The following is a 16316-nucleotide window of genomic DNA, read 5'->3' as shown; positions in this document are numbered from 1 at the left end:
CCTGGTACCTCTCAACATAACCCCTCTTCAGTTTTCTCAATCTGTAAGAGATATTTTAGAAGCTTCTAGAAAGCTTACAACTAGACAATGTTATCACCAAAAATGGACTAGATTTTCTACATGGTGTTTTTCTCATCATAAGGAGCCTCAAAATTCCTCCTTATCTGTTTTAGATTATCTTTTGCACATATCCAACTCTGGCCTCAAGTCTACATCCATATGAGTCCATCTCAGTGCAATTGCAGCTTTTCATCAGCCTATTGAAGAGAAACTCCTCTCTGCTCATCCGGTGGTTTTCAGATTCATGAAAGGACTTTTCAATGTTAAACCTCCTCTCAAACCGCCTCAATGTTGTCCTTACTCAACTCATGAAGCCTCCATTTGAACCAATTGATAAGGCTCATCTCAAGTATCTCACTTGGAAAGTGGTGTTTCTCATTGCCCTCACTTCTGCTCGACGAGTCAGTGAGCTACAAGCTTTAGTTACTGATCCACCATTCACTGTGTTCCATCATGACAAGGTGGTTCTTCGTACTCATCCGAAATTCCTACCTAAAGTGGTCTCAGAATTTCATCTCAACCAATCTATTGTGATTCCAGTGTTTTTTCCAAAGCCTCATTCTCACCCTGGAGAATCAGCTCTTTATACTCTGGACTATAAACGTTCTTTGGCCTTCTACTTGGAACGCACCAAACCATACAGAACTGCTCCTCAAATTTTTGTCTCTTTCGATCCAAATAAGTTGGGACATCCAATTTCTAAACGCCCCATCTCCAATTGGATGGCGGCTTGTATCTCTTTCTGCTATGCCCAGGCTGGATTACCACTTCACAGTAAAGTCACAGCCCATAAAGTCAGAGCAATGGCAGCTTCTGTAGCTTTCCTCAGATCGACACCGATTGAGGAGATTTGCAAGGCTGCTATTTAGTCCTTGGTTCATACTTTCACTTCTCACTATTGTCTGGATACTTTCTCCAGACGGGATGGACAATTTGGCCAAACAGTATTACAAAATTTATTCTCTTAAGTTGCCAACACTCCCACCATCCCATTCTGGTTAGCTTGGAGGTCACCCATACGTGAGAATACCTGTCTGCTTGTCCTGGGATAAAGCACAGTTACTTACCGTAACAGGTGTTATCCAGGGACAGCAGGCAGCTATTCTCACAACCCACCCAGCTCCCCTGGTTGGCTTCTCTGCTAGCTATCTGAACTGAGGAGACATGCCCTGTGCACTGGGCGGGAAGGCACTCGCACATGCGCGGTGCAGGCGACTCGAAACTTCTTGTTTCTTCAAGCTAGTCTGCTTGTGAGACGTCCACATCGGGGCTTCGTTAGATGATGTCACCCATACGTGAGAATAGCTGCCTGCTGTCCCTGGATAACACCTGTTACGGTAAGTAACTGTGCTTTTTTGCAGCTAGGGAGGTTTTCAGCACAATGAGCACTTTTAAAGGGGAAAAAATGCTCATTGTGCTCCAGATGTGAGGTACTCGCAGCCGGTCTGTGCAAGCATTGTGCAGGCCGGAGCGGTGGGGGAGCTTCATTGGCAGCGGTTGCCGGCGGCCAGGGTACCCCGCCGCATGTGCCTCGTGAGTCGGCTTTGGATCGTGGGGAAGCCCAGGCTTTCCCTGACGCCGACGGTCAGGGTGGAAAGGATTCCCTTACTGCTGGAGCGGCTGGGGATTCCCTTCTTGCGTTGGTCGGTTCCTCGGCCTCAGCGTCAGGAAAGTCCCAGGCTTTTCAGATGCGGAAGGCCGCAGGAGCTCCAATTAGGGCGGTTTCAGGTCCAATTTTGGCGGGAATCTCCTCTTCATATCTGTGATCTCAGGTGACCTTCCCCTTGTTCTGCTGTGACAGGGAGTTCCTTGGGGCTGCCAGGGGTTTCCCCCCTGAGTTTATGTTGGCACTATGTAAAGCTTATATGCTGGCGGCTGGAGGTTCTTGGGGGGGGGGGGTTGCCCTCGACGTCTTTCCTGGTGTGGCCCCATACAGTGGCGGTTTTGCCCCCTCTACTCCTCTCTCGTCCAAGTACCCGAGGGTCTCTTGGGATGATGATTTTTGCCCAGAGGAGCAAGATGTTATTGATGAGGACCTGGACCTTTGGGGAGATTTCCAGGATCCTCTTGGGGGGCCGGATTCCACCAGCGGGGGGTTTGAGCACCCCCCTGCTGGCAAAAATGTGTCTATGGTGCGCATTTTTCAGTAGGACGAGCTTCATGAGCTAATTTTTTAGGTCTCCTTGGTTTTGAACTTTGAGGACCCCGTGTTGGAGCTCCCGCGTACTTTGGACCCCTTGCTTAAGGGGATTCGCTCTGCTTTCCGTTCTTTTCCTATGCATCAGGATATTCGGGATATTATGCTCACACAGTGGCAGGTGCCAGAAGCTCCTTTTCATTTTGTGCACTTCATGGCCCACCTGTATCCCATTCCTGAAGGAGATAGGGACACTCTGAAGTCGCCGGTGGTGGATGCAGTGGTCTTGGCCATCTCTAAGAGGCATACCGTACCTGTTGAGGGCAGTGCAGCCTTGAAGGACCCTGAGGAGTGTAAGTTGAAGTCCCTTCTTAAACAGAGATTTTGATATGACAGCTCTGACGGTCCAGGCGGAGATGTGTGGCGGGATGGTGGCTTGGGCATGTTTTCACTGGGCCAAGCATGTGTTTGACAGTAAATCTGAGGATTGGAAATTGCTAAAGCATGAAGTGGCAAAGATTGAATTAGATGTTTCTTATCTTTCAGATGCCATGTATGACCTCTTGTGAGCTTCTGCCAAGTCGTTGACTTTTGGAGTGGCAGCACGCCATACCTTGTGGCTTCGTGTTTGGTCAGCGGATACAACGTCCAAAGCTAAGTTGATAAAGTTTCCATTTAAGGCAGGGGTGTCAAAGTCCCTCCTCGAGGGCCGCAATCCAGTAGGGTTTTCAGGTTTTCACCAATGAATATGCATGAGATCTATTTGCATGCACTGCTTTCATAGTATACTAATAGATCTCATGCATATTCATTGGGGAAATCCTGAAAACCCGACTGGATTGTGGCCCTCAAGGAGGGACTTTGACACCCCTGCTTTAAGGGGTCTTTCTTGTTTGGTGAGGACTTGGACAAGTTGGTTCAGACTTTAACTGATTCTAAAGTGCCTCGTTTGCTTGAGGATAGGCCTAGGCTGCTGGCTTGAGGTGGTGCTGCTCATGGGCGTGATTTCTGCCGCTTCCGCCCTGGTCACGGGGCTGGCTCTTTTCAGTCTCTTGGGCTCTCTAGAGGCAGGTTCTTCCAGCAGATGCAGTCCTTTCGTGGGGCCCGCCGGGGTGCAGGTAGCGCCTCCTGCCAGGTCCCCTGCCACCCATCCTGCTCAATGACTCCTTGCCGGCGCCCGTCTTGATTCCGGTGGGCAGCCGGCTGCAAGTTTTTATCCAAAGTGGGCAGATTATCAGGTCTAATCAGTGGGTTCTGGAGGTGATTCGGGACGGCTATGCTCTGGAGTTCACCCATTCCTTGCCAGATCGTATTCTCGCTTCTCCCTCGTAGGTGGCATGGAAGAAGCAGGCTTTTCGCCAGACCCTTCAAAAATTGTTAGATCTCCATGCGGTGGTTCTGGTTCCCCCTCAGGAGTGGGGCACAGGTGGTACTCGATTTACTTTGTGGTGCCAAAGAAGGGACTTTTTGGACCATCCTAGATTTGAAGGGGGTCAACAGGGCTTTTCACGTGCCAACCTTCTGCATGGAAACTGCGGTTTGTGATTCTGGCGGTTCAGCCGGGGAAGTTTCTGACCTCTCTAAATCTGACAGAGGCCTACTTGCACATTCCTATTCAGGCCTCCCATCATCACTTCCTGTGCTTTGCGATCTTTGGGCAACACTATCAGTTTTGTGAGTGTCCCCTTTGGTCTGGCCATGGCTCCACAGACATTCACCAAGGTGATGGTGGTAATTGTGGCAGCGTTGCAAAAAGAGGGCATTCTGGTTCATCCCTATCTGGACAACTGGTTGATTCAAGCAAAGTCATTCCAGGAGTGCACCTGGGTCACGGCTCAGGTGATAGAGTTTCTGCAGTCGCTGGAATGGGTCGTCAACCTTTCCAAGAGCCGGTTGTCTCCATCTCAGCGCCTGGAGTATCTAGGAGTTCTGTTCGACACCTCCTTGGGGAAGGTCTTCCTTCCGGAGGCCTGAGTAAGCAAATTGCAGTGTCAGATTCGCCTGCTTATGGCAGCCTGGTGAGCTCGGGCGCAGGATTTCCTCCAAGTCTTGGGGTCAATGGCAGCTTCCCTTAATGTAGTGAGGTGGTCTCAGGCCGAAATGCGTCCTCTTCAATATGCTCTTCTTCAGAGGTGGTCGCCTCAGTGGCACAGTTTGGATCATCCTGTTCCGCTTCAGGACTTGGCCCGTTGCAGTCTTTGTTGGTGGCTCCAAACCTCCCATCTTGTATAAGGGGTGAGTCTGGACTAGCCGCAGTGGACAATATTGCTCATGGATGCCAATATTCTCGGTTGGGGAGCTCAGTGTCTAGGTCACTCAGCTCAGGGCACCTGGTCCACGGAGGAGGCTTCCTGGTCGATAAATGTCTTTAGAGACCAGAGCCATCCATCTAGCACTGTTAGCCTTCCAGTCCTTTCTGTTGGGCAAGTCAGTCAGGATTCTTTCGGACAATGCCAGGGTGGTGGTCTATGTCAATCATCAGGGGAGCATATTGGTGGCACAGGAGGCGGCTTTGTTCATGCTCTGGGCAGAGTCTCATCTTCAGGACATCTCAGCCTCCCACATAGCCGGAGTGGAGAATGTTCAAGCAGACTTCCTTACGTGCTGGATCCCGGAGAGTGGTGTCTAAGCCCCGTGGCCTTTTAGTTGATAGTGCAGTCTTGGGGTCAGCCCCTCAAGGGCCTGATGGCCACAAGTGTCAACGTCAAAACACTCTGCTTCTTCAGTCGTCGCAGAGACGGTCAGGTCGAGGGCCTGGATGCTCTGGTTCAACCATAGCCAACGGAGGGTCTGTTGTATGTGTTCCCTCTGTGGCCATTAGTGGGCAGAGTTCTTCTCCGCATAGTTCAGTATCCAGGCGTTGTGGGTCTGGTGGTTCCGGATTGGCCCAGGTGATCGTGGTACGCATATCTGGTGAGGCATCTGGTGGCGGATCCCCTTCCTCTGTCTCTCTCGGCTGACCTTCTGACTCAGGGTCTCATTCCAATGTTCGATCTGGGTCCCTTCTGTCTTACGGCTTGGCTCTTGAAAGGGATCACCTAGGTAAGAAGGGGTATTCAAATAAAATAATCTCAACTCTCTTGGGGTCTCGGAGACTTTCTACCTCTCAGGTTTATGTGAGGGTTTAGGAGTGGTATGCTGCGCGTGGAGTTGTCTCTTTTTGTGCTTCCCTACCTAACATTTTAGAGTTCTTGCAGGATAATAATAACAGTTTATATACCGCAGGACCGTGAAGTTCTATGCGGTTTACAATGATTAAAAGATGCTACAAATTGAGTTGAATTAACAAAATTAGAAGCTAGTGATTAACAGCTCTAGGGATCAGTTATTGTGGAACAAGATTGTACAGGTCAGTTGCCTAAATACTTCAGGAACAGATATGTTTTTAGGTGTTTCCTAAATTCCCCATAAGTAGTAGGCATAAGCAATTGTTCCAGATCTTTACCCCATAATGCTACCTGATGTGAGAAAAGATGTTGATGATGTCTCTTAAATTTACATCCTCTAACTGGTGGGGGAAACAAAATTCAAGTGTTAGCTTCTCTTATGTCTGTTGTTTGAGAAAGAGAAAAGGTCTGGATGCCCTGGACAGGGGACTGGCTTGGTCTTCTCTCTGGGTTCAGCTTGCAGCCTTGTCAGCCTTTTGTGGGTTGTTGAAAGGTCAGCATTTGACTGCCATTCCTGATGTGATTCGCTTCTTGCGGGCGGCCAAAATGCTCAATCCTCCCATGCGACCCTCTGTTCCATCTTGGGATCTGAATCTGGTTCTGTCCGTTCTGGTGCACCCACCTTTTGAACTGTTGGGCGACTGCTCTTTGAAGGGCCTTACTCTTAATGCGGTCTTCTTGGTGGCCATTACTTCTGCAAGACATGTTTCTGAGCTGCAGGCTTTCTCTTGTAGGGCTCCCTTCCTGGAGTTTTCTAGGGAGTGGGTTGTCTTGCGGCCTGTTCCTTCTTTTCTGCCAAAGATAGTTTCTTCTTTTCATGTCAGTCAGGCAGTGGTCCTCCTGGTGCTGGGTAACCAGTAGGGCTCTTCCGAGCAGAGACAGTTGCCCAAGTTGGATGTCAGTCAGGTCCTTCGCTCTTATGTGCAGAGGACCCAGGAGATCAGGATATCAGATCATCTATTTGTCCTTCTAGCGGGCCCTCGTAAGGAGGATGGCGCTTCTAAGGCGACTATTGCGCACTGGATCAAGGAGACTATTGCTTCTGCTTATCTTCTGAAGAAAAAGTCTATTCCAGAATTTCTCAAGGCTCATTCCACTCGGGGTCAGGCAACTCCTTGGGCTGAGTCTTCTCTAGTGCTTCCAGTGGATATTTGCAAGGCTGCAGTTCGATCTTCTCTGCATTCCTTTGTCAGACATTATCATGTGGATGTTCAGGCGCGTCAAGATGCGGTATTTGGTGAGTGTGTTCAGTGTTGGTCCTTCAGGGGTCCCACCCTTGATGGGTACTGCTTTGGTACGTCCCATTCGTAAGGACTATACCGGTCTACCAGGCGATACAGAAGGAGAAATTAAGTTTTTACCTGCTAATTTTCTTTGTTAGCTTGTAGACTGGTATAGTCCCCTACCCTATCTGTCTTTGTGCGGTGATTGCGGGTTTTGGTTTTGTTCGCGTGCAGATTTTGTTTTTTCTGCGGGTTCTAGTATTTTTCTAAGGCCAGAGAAAATTAAGAACAGTGGCTATGGCTCAGCTGGCTTAGCTGGTGAGCTGTAGGGATATTTTTTATACCAGGGTTTAGTTCTACACATGTTCCAACAGTTGTTTACCAGTGTTTGTTGTTTTTACACTCCTATTCGGAGTGTGTTTTACTTTTTTCAGTTGATGTCTTTCCTAGGTTCTGCTTGGCTAGTCGGCAGACTGGATTGCAAGAGGGGAAGCTATCCTGATATACAAGTTTGTTTTCAGTCTCCACCTGCTGGTAGCAGTGAGGTATATAACCCATTCGTAAGGACTATACCAGTCTACAGGCTAACAGAAAGAAAATTAGCAGGTAAGAACCTAATTTCTCATTTTGTAATCAAGCACAATTAATATGTTAGTTGCAATGCAGCCCTAATAAATATAAGCCAGACTGAATATTCGTCCAAAGTTAGAAGTCTTTCTCTAACTTTCTTTAGCTAACCTATATTATATATGTTAACTTGTGACCCATTCTGGGCTCTTTTGGGAAGACGAGCTAAAAAGTGATTAAATAAATATGGACAAATGTTTCTGTGTGCTCTCCAAGTGTCTCTGCTGCCTGAATAAATATTGTCCCCATGTCAGCCTCTCCTAAGGACAGATGGACACAGTTCAGCTTAGATTTGAAAAACCCCAATAAGACACTTAAGCAATGAAATCTTGAACAGGGCAAAACCTGTCGTGAGTTTTGTTCATTTTCTGTATGCTTTATTTAGATAATTGTTCTCTAATATTTTTGTTCTACTACTTTTCAGATTTTCTTTTTCAGCCCTGTTTTCCTTCTGCCAAGAGAATGGCTTCTGATCAGGAGAGCCTTAAGTCAAACTCACGCATAATGACTTTTTATCCAACCTTGGAGGAGTTTCGTAATTTCAGCCGTTACATTGCCTACATAGAGTCGCAAGGAGCACACCGAGCAGGACTGGCTAAGGTAAGGCATAGTTTTCGACTTTCTCAGTTCACTCATGAGACTTCCAGTCAAATTCCTTGAGCTGCACAAACAATGCATTTCATCCCGTGGGTTGGAGTCTGTCAGGGTCCGAAAGTCAGCAGCTATTTTTCCTTGCTCCTTTCCCACTTTGCCTCAGGGTCTTTGCAAGCAGTGGAGGAGTATGGATGCCAAAGTCAAGGAAAGAGAAGGAGGGACTGGGGCAGGTTGGTAGCAGCTGAGACTATCAAGGATAGGGCTGCGTAGTAAGTGCATATTGCGAGACTTTGGGGGAGATGGGCTGAGGGGAGAGACAGAGTCTGTGTGTATCTAAATGAGCAACTGGACAGACTGCATCTCTCTCGTCATGCCCAAGGCAGTGGATGCTGGTTGTTTTCTCCTGCAGTGGAAAGTAATGAACATTGCTATGGGGTTTCTGTTTTAACAAGGTGCCTTAGAAGGATCTCCAACTCTTCCTCAGCGATGGTTGTAATTTTTCACGCTCTGGAATTTAGAGTCGACAGTTTTGAACAGTACTCTGTCGGATGTAATTTAAGTACTCCCCGCTCCTGACGAAGACAATGAAACGGAGCTCTGTCGAGTGGCAGTACCTTTTCCTCAAACAAAATTAGCTAAGTACTCCTCGAGTGGCAGCACTTTGTATTAGACAGTGCATTGTGATTTTTGATTAGAATGCCTTAAGGAATGAAGTGACTTTATTAATTGTATATAGATGAACTGTTATGAAGGATTATGGATGATTTTGAGTATTTATGAACTATTATAACTCATATGTATGTCTTATAAGATTTTTCCATTTCTGTCTTTGACTTCTTAATGGTTTTTCATGAATTTTTGTAAAGAATCTTATGTTCTTATAGCTTGTTAGTATGACATTATTAATTTATTTATTAAGACACCAAGAAATCTTGAGGGGTTCTTTCATTTTATCCTAGAGTGTATTTCTTATCAACTTCCTTAGTTTGGATTATCTATAGCACTTTGCACTTTATTATATTTATAAGGCAGCTTCTTGGGAGCTCATATAGCCCTAAGTTAAATTTCCCAGGTTTGACTGTGTGACCCTGATTTTTAGCACTTATTTGCACATTTAGGACTAGATGATGTATGAGGCAGTGCTTATTTAGACTTTTGTCTGGTGCTGGTCACCCATGAGTTGCTGCCTGAGCTCAAATATTCCTCATTTACATTCCAACAGCTCATACTGATGTCCATTTACATTTCTAATAGATTTATATTTCTATTTTTTCAGGGCCAAACAGTCTCCCTGAGAATTTATCCAGTCTAGCCAATTCTAGATAGTTTTGCCTTATAAAATGTTTAGTTTATGAATGTATATGCTGATAGGGTTTAGCACTTGGGCTTGCATCTTGCCCATTTTTCATCCCCCAGAATACCTACATGCATTTGTCATAAAAGCAGGTGCCTTGCTTTCCAAGTGCTTAATTCTACGCCGATAAGCACTGGAGTGATTTCATAAGCATGTTTAAGGAAAAAAAAGGGAAAGTATCAAGGTGAGCAAGTTAATGTTTTGAGGAATGGAGGTTGCAGTGCTGCTCTGCTTTGGGGATCCTCCAGAAGTTTTAGTTCCAATTGAAATCTTCCACAATTCATTTATTTAAAATATTTGTGGCGAGCACAAGGAGCCATGATAATCAAGTGGGGCTGATGGTACTCGTTGGCAAGGAGGAATTGATTTTAGGATGACCCTGGTTCAGGACTGTCATTGCATAGTCTGGACAAAATGAAGGCTCCCAGTGTCATCAAGTAGGAGGAGAAAATGGATCTAAAGAGTTCACTGTTTGCTCTCACTTGCCTTTTACAGGTAGTCCCTCCCAAGGAGTGGAAACCACGGGCCACCTACGATGACATTGATGACCTAATCATCCCTGCACCTATCCAGCAGGTGGTGACAGGCCAGTCTGGCCTTTTCACCCAGTACAACATCCAGAAGAAGCCAATGACAGTGCGGGAATTCCGTAGGACTGCCAATAATGACAAGTAAGAGGCCACAAGGGCAGGTGGGGCTGAGATTTTCTGGGGACGATCTGGAGCAGGGGTTCTCAACTCAGCTGCTCAGATTTCAGGATATTCCCAATTTGCCTATACTGTACTATTGTCCTGTGGGAGTCCAGAATAAAGCTAGATCTCTGTGGCTTCTCTTAGTATGGAATGACCCAGCAGCTCCATTTAGTTTCTGCATAGACTTTTCTAATGGCTCATACAGTCATGTGAACCCCATGAAATATTCAGTTCTTTCTTAAGAAATGTTCATATATCGATGTTAAATCTTTTTTTTATCTCAGGAAAAGAAAGTGAAATGATTGCAGCTAAACAACAAAACTTTTCCTTCATTTATATTTGTTTATTGAGGATTTGATATACCACTCCTACATTTTACTGACCTGAGCGGATTTCAATGTAACAATTAAAACCAGAAAGGAACTACTTAGAACATATTCAGATAGGAAAGGTAGAGATAGAAAAATATATAAGATATATACATATCCTAAGAAGTATTCATTACAAAAACAAAAATTAATTTAAAAATAAAGTAAATTTAGGCAAATTAAAAATTTAAAAATAGAGAAAATGAAACTAAAGTAAAAAAAAAAAAAAGGTCCAATTAAATAAAGGCTCAGCCCTATGCAAGGCAACTGCAGGACACAATGGCTGAGACGAAGGCGAGGTAGAAGAGGCATGAGGGTCCCAATGGCCGAAGGCATCATGCCGAGGAGAGCTGGAAAACCAGACAGGCCACAGGAGGTCCCCTGATAACAATCCACACAGCCCTTAGTAAACTGTCATTCCAGATGGTGGATCACAAAAGCAAAGTCAGGCAAGAAGGAACCACAGTCCTCGGTACACCAGTCACTTGGCCTATCCTCAATAGCACTCCGGATGTCTTTGCTCTCCTCCCAGGAAGCCAGCCGATTCTTGCCAGGATGCCAGATGCCTCCGCAAGCCACATCCCTTGATGCAAGCAACTGTTGTCTCGGTGGGCCAGTTCTCAATCTCCCCCTCGCTGACCTCCATCCCCCCCCTCTCATTACTCATTTACTCATGAAACAAAAGATATCCACAAAAATATGTACTCTGACTGAGGAATAAATTAGGACACCCTACACCCTAATAGCCAGTGTTAGCCCCTTTGCCTGAAATAACTGCAGCAAGACACTTCTTGTAGTTATCTACGCGTCTCTTGACATCAGTCTGAGGAAAATTTGGCCCACTCTTCAATGCCAAATTTTTTCAGCTGTGAGATGTTTGAGGGGTTTCTTGCATGTACAGCCCATTTCAAATCACCCCTCAGCATCTCAATGGGATTAAGATCAGGGCTTTGACTTGGCCACTCCAAGACTCTCCATTTCTTAGTTTTCATCCAGTCCTTGGTGGATTTACTGGTATGTTTTGGGTCATTTGTGTTGCAGGGTCCAGTTTCTTACAGATGGTCTCACATGTTCCTCAAGCACCCTCTGATATACGGTAGAATTCATGGTGGATTCTATGATGGTGAGCTAGCCAGGTCCTGCTGCAGCAAAGCATCCTCAAACCATGAGGTTTTTCCTGGAATGCTGTATTTGGTGTACACCAAACATGTCCTCTTTTCTGGTGTCCAAATAATTCAATTTTAGGCTCATCTGTCCATAGAACTCTATTCCAGAAGTCCTGGGGCTCCTTTTACGAAAGCGCATTAGGGCCTTAACGCGCGGAATAACGTGCGATAGCCGTTACCGCCTCCTCTTGAGCAGGCGGTAGTTTTTTGCTAGCACGCGCTAATCTGGTGTATGCACTAAAAACGCTAGCACACCTTCGTAAAAGGAGCCCCCGGTGTTTGTCTACATTCTCTCTGGCAAAATTCAGTCTTGCTTTGATGTTTCTCTTAGAGAGCAAAGGATTCCTCCTTGCACACCTCCCATGCAAGTTAAATTTGTGCAGTCTCTTTCTGATTGTAGAGGCATGGACTTTCACATCAACAGTAGCAAGAGCCTGCTGTAGGTCCCGTGATGACATTTTAGGGTTTTCGGAGCCTTCTTTTAGCATCTTGTGGTCTGCTCTGGGGGTCAACTAGCTTGGACGGCCAGACTTAGACATGTTGGCAGTTGTTTGGAAAGTCCTCCACTTGTACACTTTTCCGGACCGTGGAATGGCTAATGTCAAATTCTTTCGAGTTCTTTTTAAATCCCTTACTAGATTATAAGCTTCTACAATCTTCTTTCTGAAGGCCTCAGACAGCTCTTTTGATGTCACCATGGTGTTTAAGTAGGGCAAACCTCCTTCAAAATGCTGAGTAATGATGTTCTAATCATGTGCACCTGATGTGATATACCTCTGTGTGATTTGAGCTACTTTAAATGGGAGGATATGTTGGGGTGTCCTAATTTATTCCTCAGTTAGAATACACATTTTTGTGGATATCTTTTGTTTCATGAGTAAATCAAGGAAACTATTTGTTGTTTACCTACAATTACATCACTTTCTTTTCCAGAGACAAAAAAAAGATTTGACATCAATATGTGAACATTTCTTAAGAAAGAACTAAATATTTCATGGGGTGTCCTAATTTTTTCACATAACTGTATATGTTGCTTGGATGCCTGAACATGATAAAATTCTGCTTGTTATATAGGGATAATAATAATAATTTTATTCTTATATACCGCCATACCGAAAAAGTTCTAGGCGGTTCACAACAAGGTGAGCTAATACATGGGATACAGATAAAATACAAATTAGATTAATGGACTTAAAAACAGATAAAGACAGAAAGCATTTACAATATAATGCAGAAAATACTGGCATGGCAGGGAAAGAAGTAATACATAGAACAGATAAAATACTTCAAGTTGAATATAAGGAACTTGATTGAAAAAATGAAGCAGAATGCATTAAGATACCAGCCTATCAAAGAGTTGAGTCTTTAACAATTTTCTAAAATCAAGATAGGAAGAGACCTCTAACATAATTTTTCCAAGCCATACATTCAATTTGGCAGCTTGAAATGAGAGGGTTCTCTCAAGGAACTTCTTATAATGACAGGATTTTATGGAGGGATATGAAAACAAGTGCACGCTACGTGTGGTCTTTTTGGCATGACTCAAAGAAAAATGAGACACAAGATAACCTAGTAAAAAACCCGAAACTGATTTATAACAAATACAAGAAAATTTGAACAGAATTCTCGACTCTTATCGGCAACCAATGGAGTTTCAAATAAAAAGGAGTGATATGCTCCCATTTTTTTTTAACCAAAAATGTGGCGAACAGCAGTACTCTGAATCACTCTCAATTTTTTGAAAATTTTCTTGTAAGTACCTAGATATATAATGTTACAATAATCGAGAATACTTAAAATAGAAGATTGTACCAGTAAACGAAAGGAAGTTTTGTTGAAATACTTCTTAATGGTACGAAGCTTCCAAAGCACAGATACATTTCTTAAACAATAAATCCGTATGTTGTTCCAATGTGAGATGTTTATCCAGAGTCTCACCCAATATTTTTATGGATTGTTCTATATTATAGTCCAACCCATTCACGTGTATTGTTGTTTCTTTAATCTTATCATTGGGAGTTGCTAAAAAAAATTTAGTTTTTTCCGCATTTAATTTCAGTTTATAAACAGTCATCCAAAGTTCAATCTGACTTAAAATAATCGCTAAAAAATTTATGAACTCCGGTGACAGACAAGTTAACGGGATGACTATAGTAATGTCATCCGCATAAATGTAGAACTTGAGCTTTAAACTTTGCAACAAATTTCCCAAGGAAGCAAGATAAATATTAAACAAAGTGGGAGACAGAGGTGAACCCTGCGGGACCCCACAGGAGTTTTCCCAACAATAAGACAAGGTATCTTCTTTAAACACTTGGTACGATCTTTTACCCAGGAAGCCACAAAACCAGTTCAAGACATTACCTGCGACTCCAATGGATTCCAAACAATCCAACAAAATAGTATGATCTACCAGATCAAAAGCGCTGCTCAGATCTAGCTGCAGAATTAACGCACTTGAACCTTGACTGAATAATGAATGCAAATAATCAAACAGAGAGGCCATGATTGTTTCAGTACTAAATCCAGATTGATTCTCATGCAAAATGCTAAACTTACCCAAGCATGTAACTAATTCAGCGTTTACCAAACCTTCCTGTATCTTAGTAGCCAAAGGAATACTGGCAATAGGTCTAAAATTAGATGCAATGCTGGATAATTCTTTAATGTTTTTTTAAAATTGGTGTAATCACAATTTGACCCTGTTCCTCGGGAAACTTCCCTATGGATAATAAGAAATTAATCCACATCAACAATTTGGCCTTAAAGTTGACCGGGGCAACTTTCATAACATTTGGAGGACAGCTGTCAAGTCTACAGTATGAGTTAACAAACTTATTGTAGAACTTACTAAAGGTTTGCCAGTCAGTAGATGTAAAATTATTCCAACTCAGATCTACTCTGGGTGCATCTGTCCCTTGGAGGATGGGAAAACACCAATGATGATTAATAGGATCAACTAACGTAAGCCTCAGTTTTTGAATTTTGGTATTAAAAAAATTCAGCCAAACTATCAGCAGATAAAATAGATTCTTCGACAGCAACAGTACATGCCTCTAAATCATAAAGATCATTGACTAATTTAAAAAGGCTACTACTATTGGATGATACATTGCCAATTTTTGGGGCATAAAAATTTTTTTGTTTCTCTTTTGTCAGCTTTTTGTAATTTTTCAGTTTTTGCCTCCAAGATTTTCTATGCTCTGGCGTTCCAGATTTTAACCATTGTCTCTCCAATTTTCTTAGTTCCCTTTTTAAAATTAAAAGATCTGAATCAAACCACCCATCTAAATTCCTAAATCTCTCTCTTCTTAGTTTAATAGGGGCCATATCATTTAAAATATAGGCACTAGTATTGATCCATGAATCTATAAATTGTTCAATCTCATTGTTATGTTTAGAAACTATATCATAATGGGACCAAAATTCCACAGGGTTAATCAAACCTCTGCTAGCATGCAATTTTTTATTTCTTGTTTTATTACCATTGTTTCTAGATTGAGTTGTCTTTGATTGCCAGTCAAATTCAAAATTACATAATCTATGATCAGACCATAAAGAGTCAGCCCAATTAGCTTGTTTCCAGCAAATTTTAGGATTTACTGGTTCTTTAGAAGAAAAGGTAATAAGATCTAATTGACCCTTTTGGTGGTTTTTATTGGGAATGATTTGAAAAAGCATAGTGAAGAAATAAAAGACCAGAACTCTATGATTTCAGGTTGATCTACTTGCTCTAGATGAATATTGATGTCCCCACTCAATAGGTTATAAGCACCAGTTATTGAATTAGTTAGCAAAAATTCAAAGAAGTCCTCCTTCGCTAAACTCCATTTTTTAAGAGGAACATAATACACAGTGGCGATTAAGGCATCTGCTAAAATTTTAGAAGTTAGTTTAAGAGACAAAATTTCTAGGTTAGAAGTAGATTTGGAATTTAAAACAGTACAAGTTAAATAGTCTCTAAAAATAATGGCCAAACTTCCACCCCTTCCCCAAGATCTCGCTAATGATAAAATTTTAAAACCACTGGGGAGACATTCTTGAATGATAATGTCGCTATCTGAGAGCAACCATGTTTCAGTAAGTAAAACAAAATCAGGTTTAGTATCCTTCAGCCAGTCTTTAATCAGCAAGAATTTATTTCTCATAGATCTTATATTTAAATAAAAACCATTAAGATTTTGATATCTGAGCGAATCAGTTGGGAAAAAATGAGAATAAGTCAGATTTTTTAGTATTCGTTGTTTTTTGATATACGGCTTATTTAGTCTGCGAGAGGCTGGTAAAACTGGAATGGAAAATGACCCAGATTCCATATAGTCATATAAGGCACGATACCGAGTTGTGGTACTGTAAACAGGAATTGGCACAGAATGCGATAGAACAGCTGACCTGTTTCTAAAACTGATTAAATAAAAAAGAAGCAATATGGTCAAGCGATTACAGTATATAACAGTGCCATGGCTCAGCGCCCCAGGAAGAAAGAAGTGAAAAAGATAGCAAAACGATAGTATGTTGTGTCGATAAATGTAGGATTTAAAATGTCCCAGCGTTGAAGTGAGGCAGAAGGGAAGTGAGCTCTTCCACCCAAGATGTAACCGCTCAAACCTGGACCAGAAGTAGCGAATGCAAAGCGAAAATACTAGTACTTCCCGCTGGAAACTATTTAGGGTCTGTCAGCACTAATGTACTAAGGTGTTCCTAATCGCTTCACAAAGGCGTGAACTAAGGCACACGCGCCTTTGGCGTGCGCCTTCAGCTGCATGTCTAAAAAGCTGCACACCGTTAGCATGATTCAAATTTAAAACCCAGCTGCCTGATGTAGATGGCGGTAAGCTGGTTGGTGAGGCAGTGACGCTTCCGTGTCCAAGACTGAAGAGAGGCTCTAAACAGAGCCATTGTAGATCATGATGATTCAGCTTAATTGC

General features: G+C 43.2%; 1 protein-coding gene across 2 annotated transcripts in view; it reads left to right on the top strand.

Annotated features, from left to right (window-relative positions):
* The window catches only part of KDM4A (lysine demethylase 4A), a 226336-nt gene that overhangs the window by 21763 nt on the left and 188257 nt on the right, over positions 1-16316 (top strand). For both annotated transcript variants that reach the window (XM_033916196.1, XM_033916198.1), the window contains exons 2-3: positions 7639-7814; positions 9658-9833. In XM_033916196.1, the coding sequence (XP_033772087.1) occupies positions 7677-7814; positions 9658-9833 (314 nt within the window). In that variant the 5' untranslated portion in view covers positions 7639-7676. The remainder of the gene's footprint in view (positions 1-7638; positions 7815-9657; positions 9834-16316) is intronic.

This window comes from Geotrypetes seraphini, chromosome 12, assembly GCF_902459505.1.
Source record: "Geotrypetes seraphini chromosome 12, aGeoSer1.1, whole genome shotgun sequence".
Taxonomy (NCBI): Eukaryota; Metazoa; Chordata; class Amphibia; order Gymnophiona; family Dermophiidae; genus Geotrypetes; species Geotrypetes seraphini.
The sequence above is the reverse complement of the archived record's forward strand: the minus strand, read 5'-3'. Positions and strand labels throughout refer to the sequence as shown.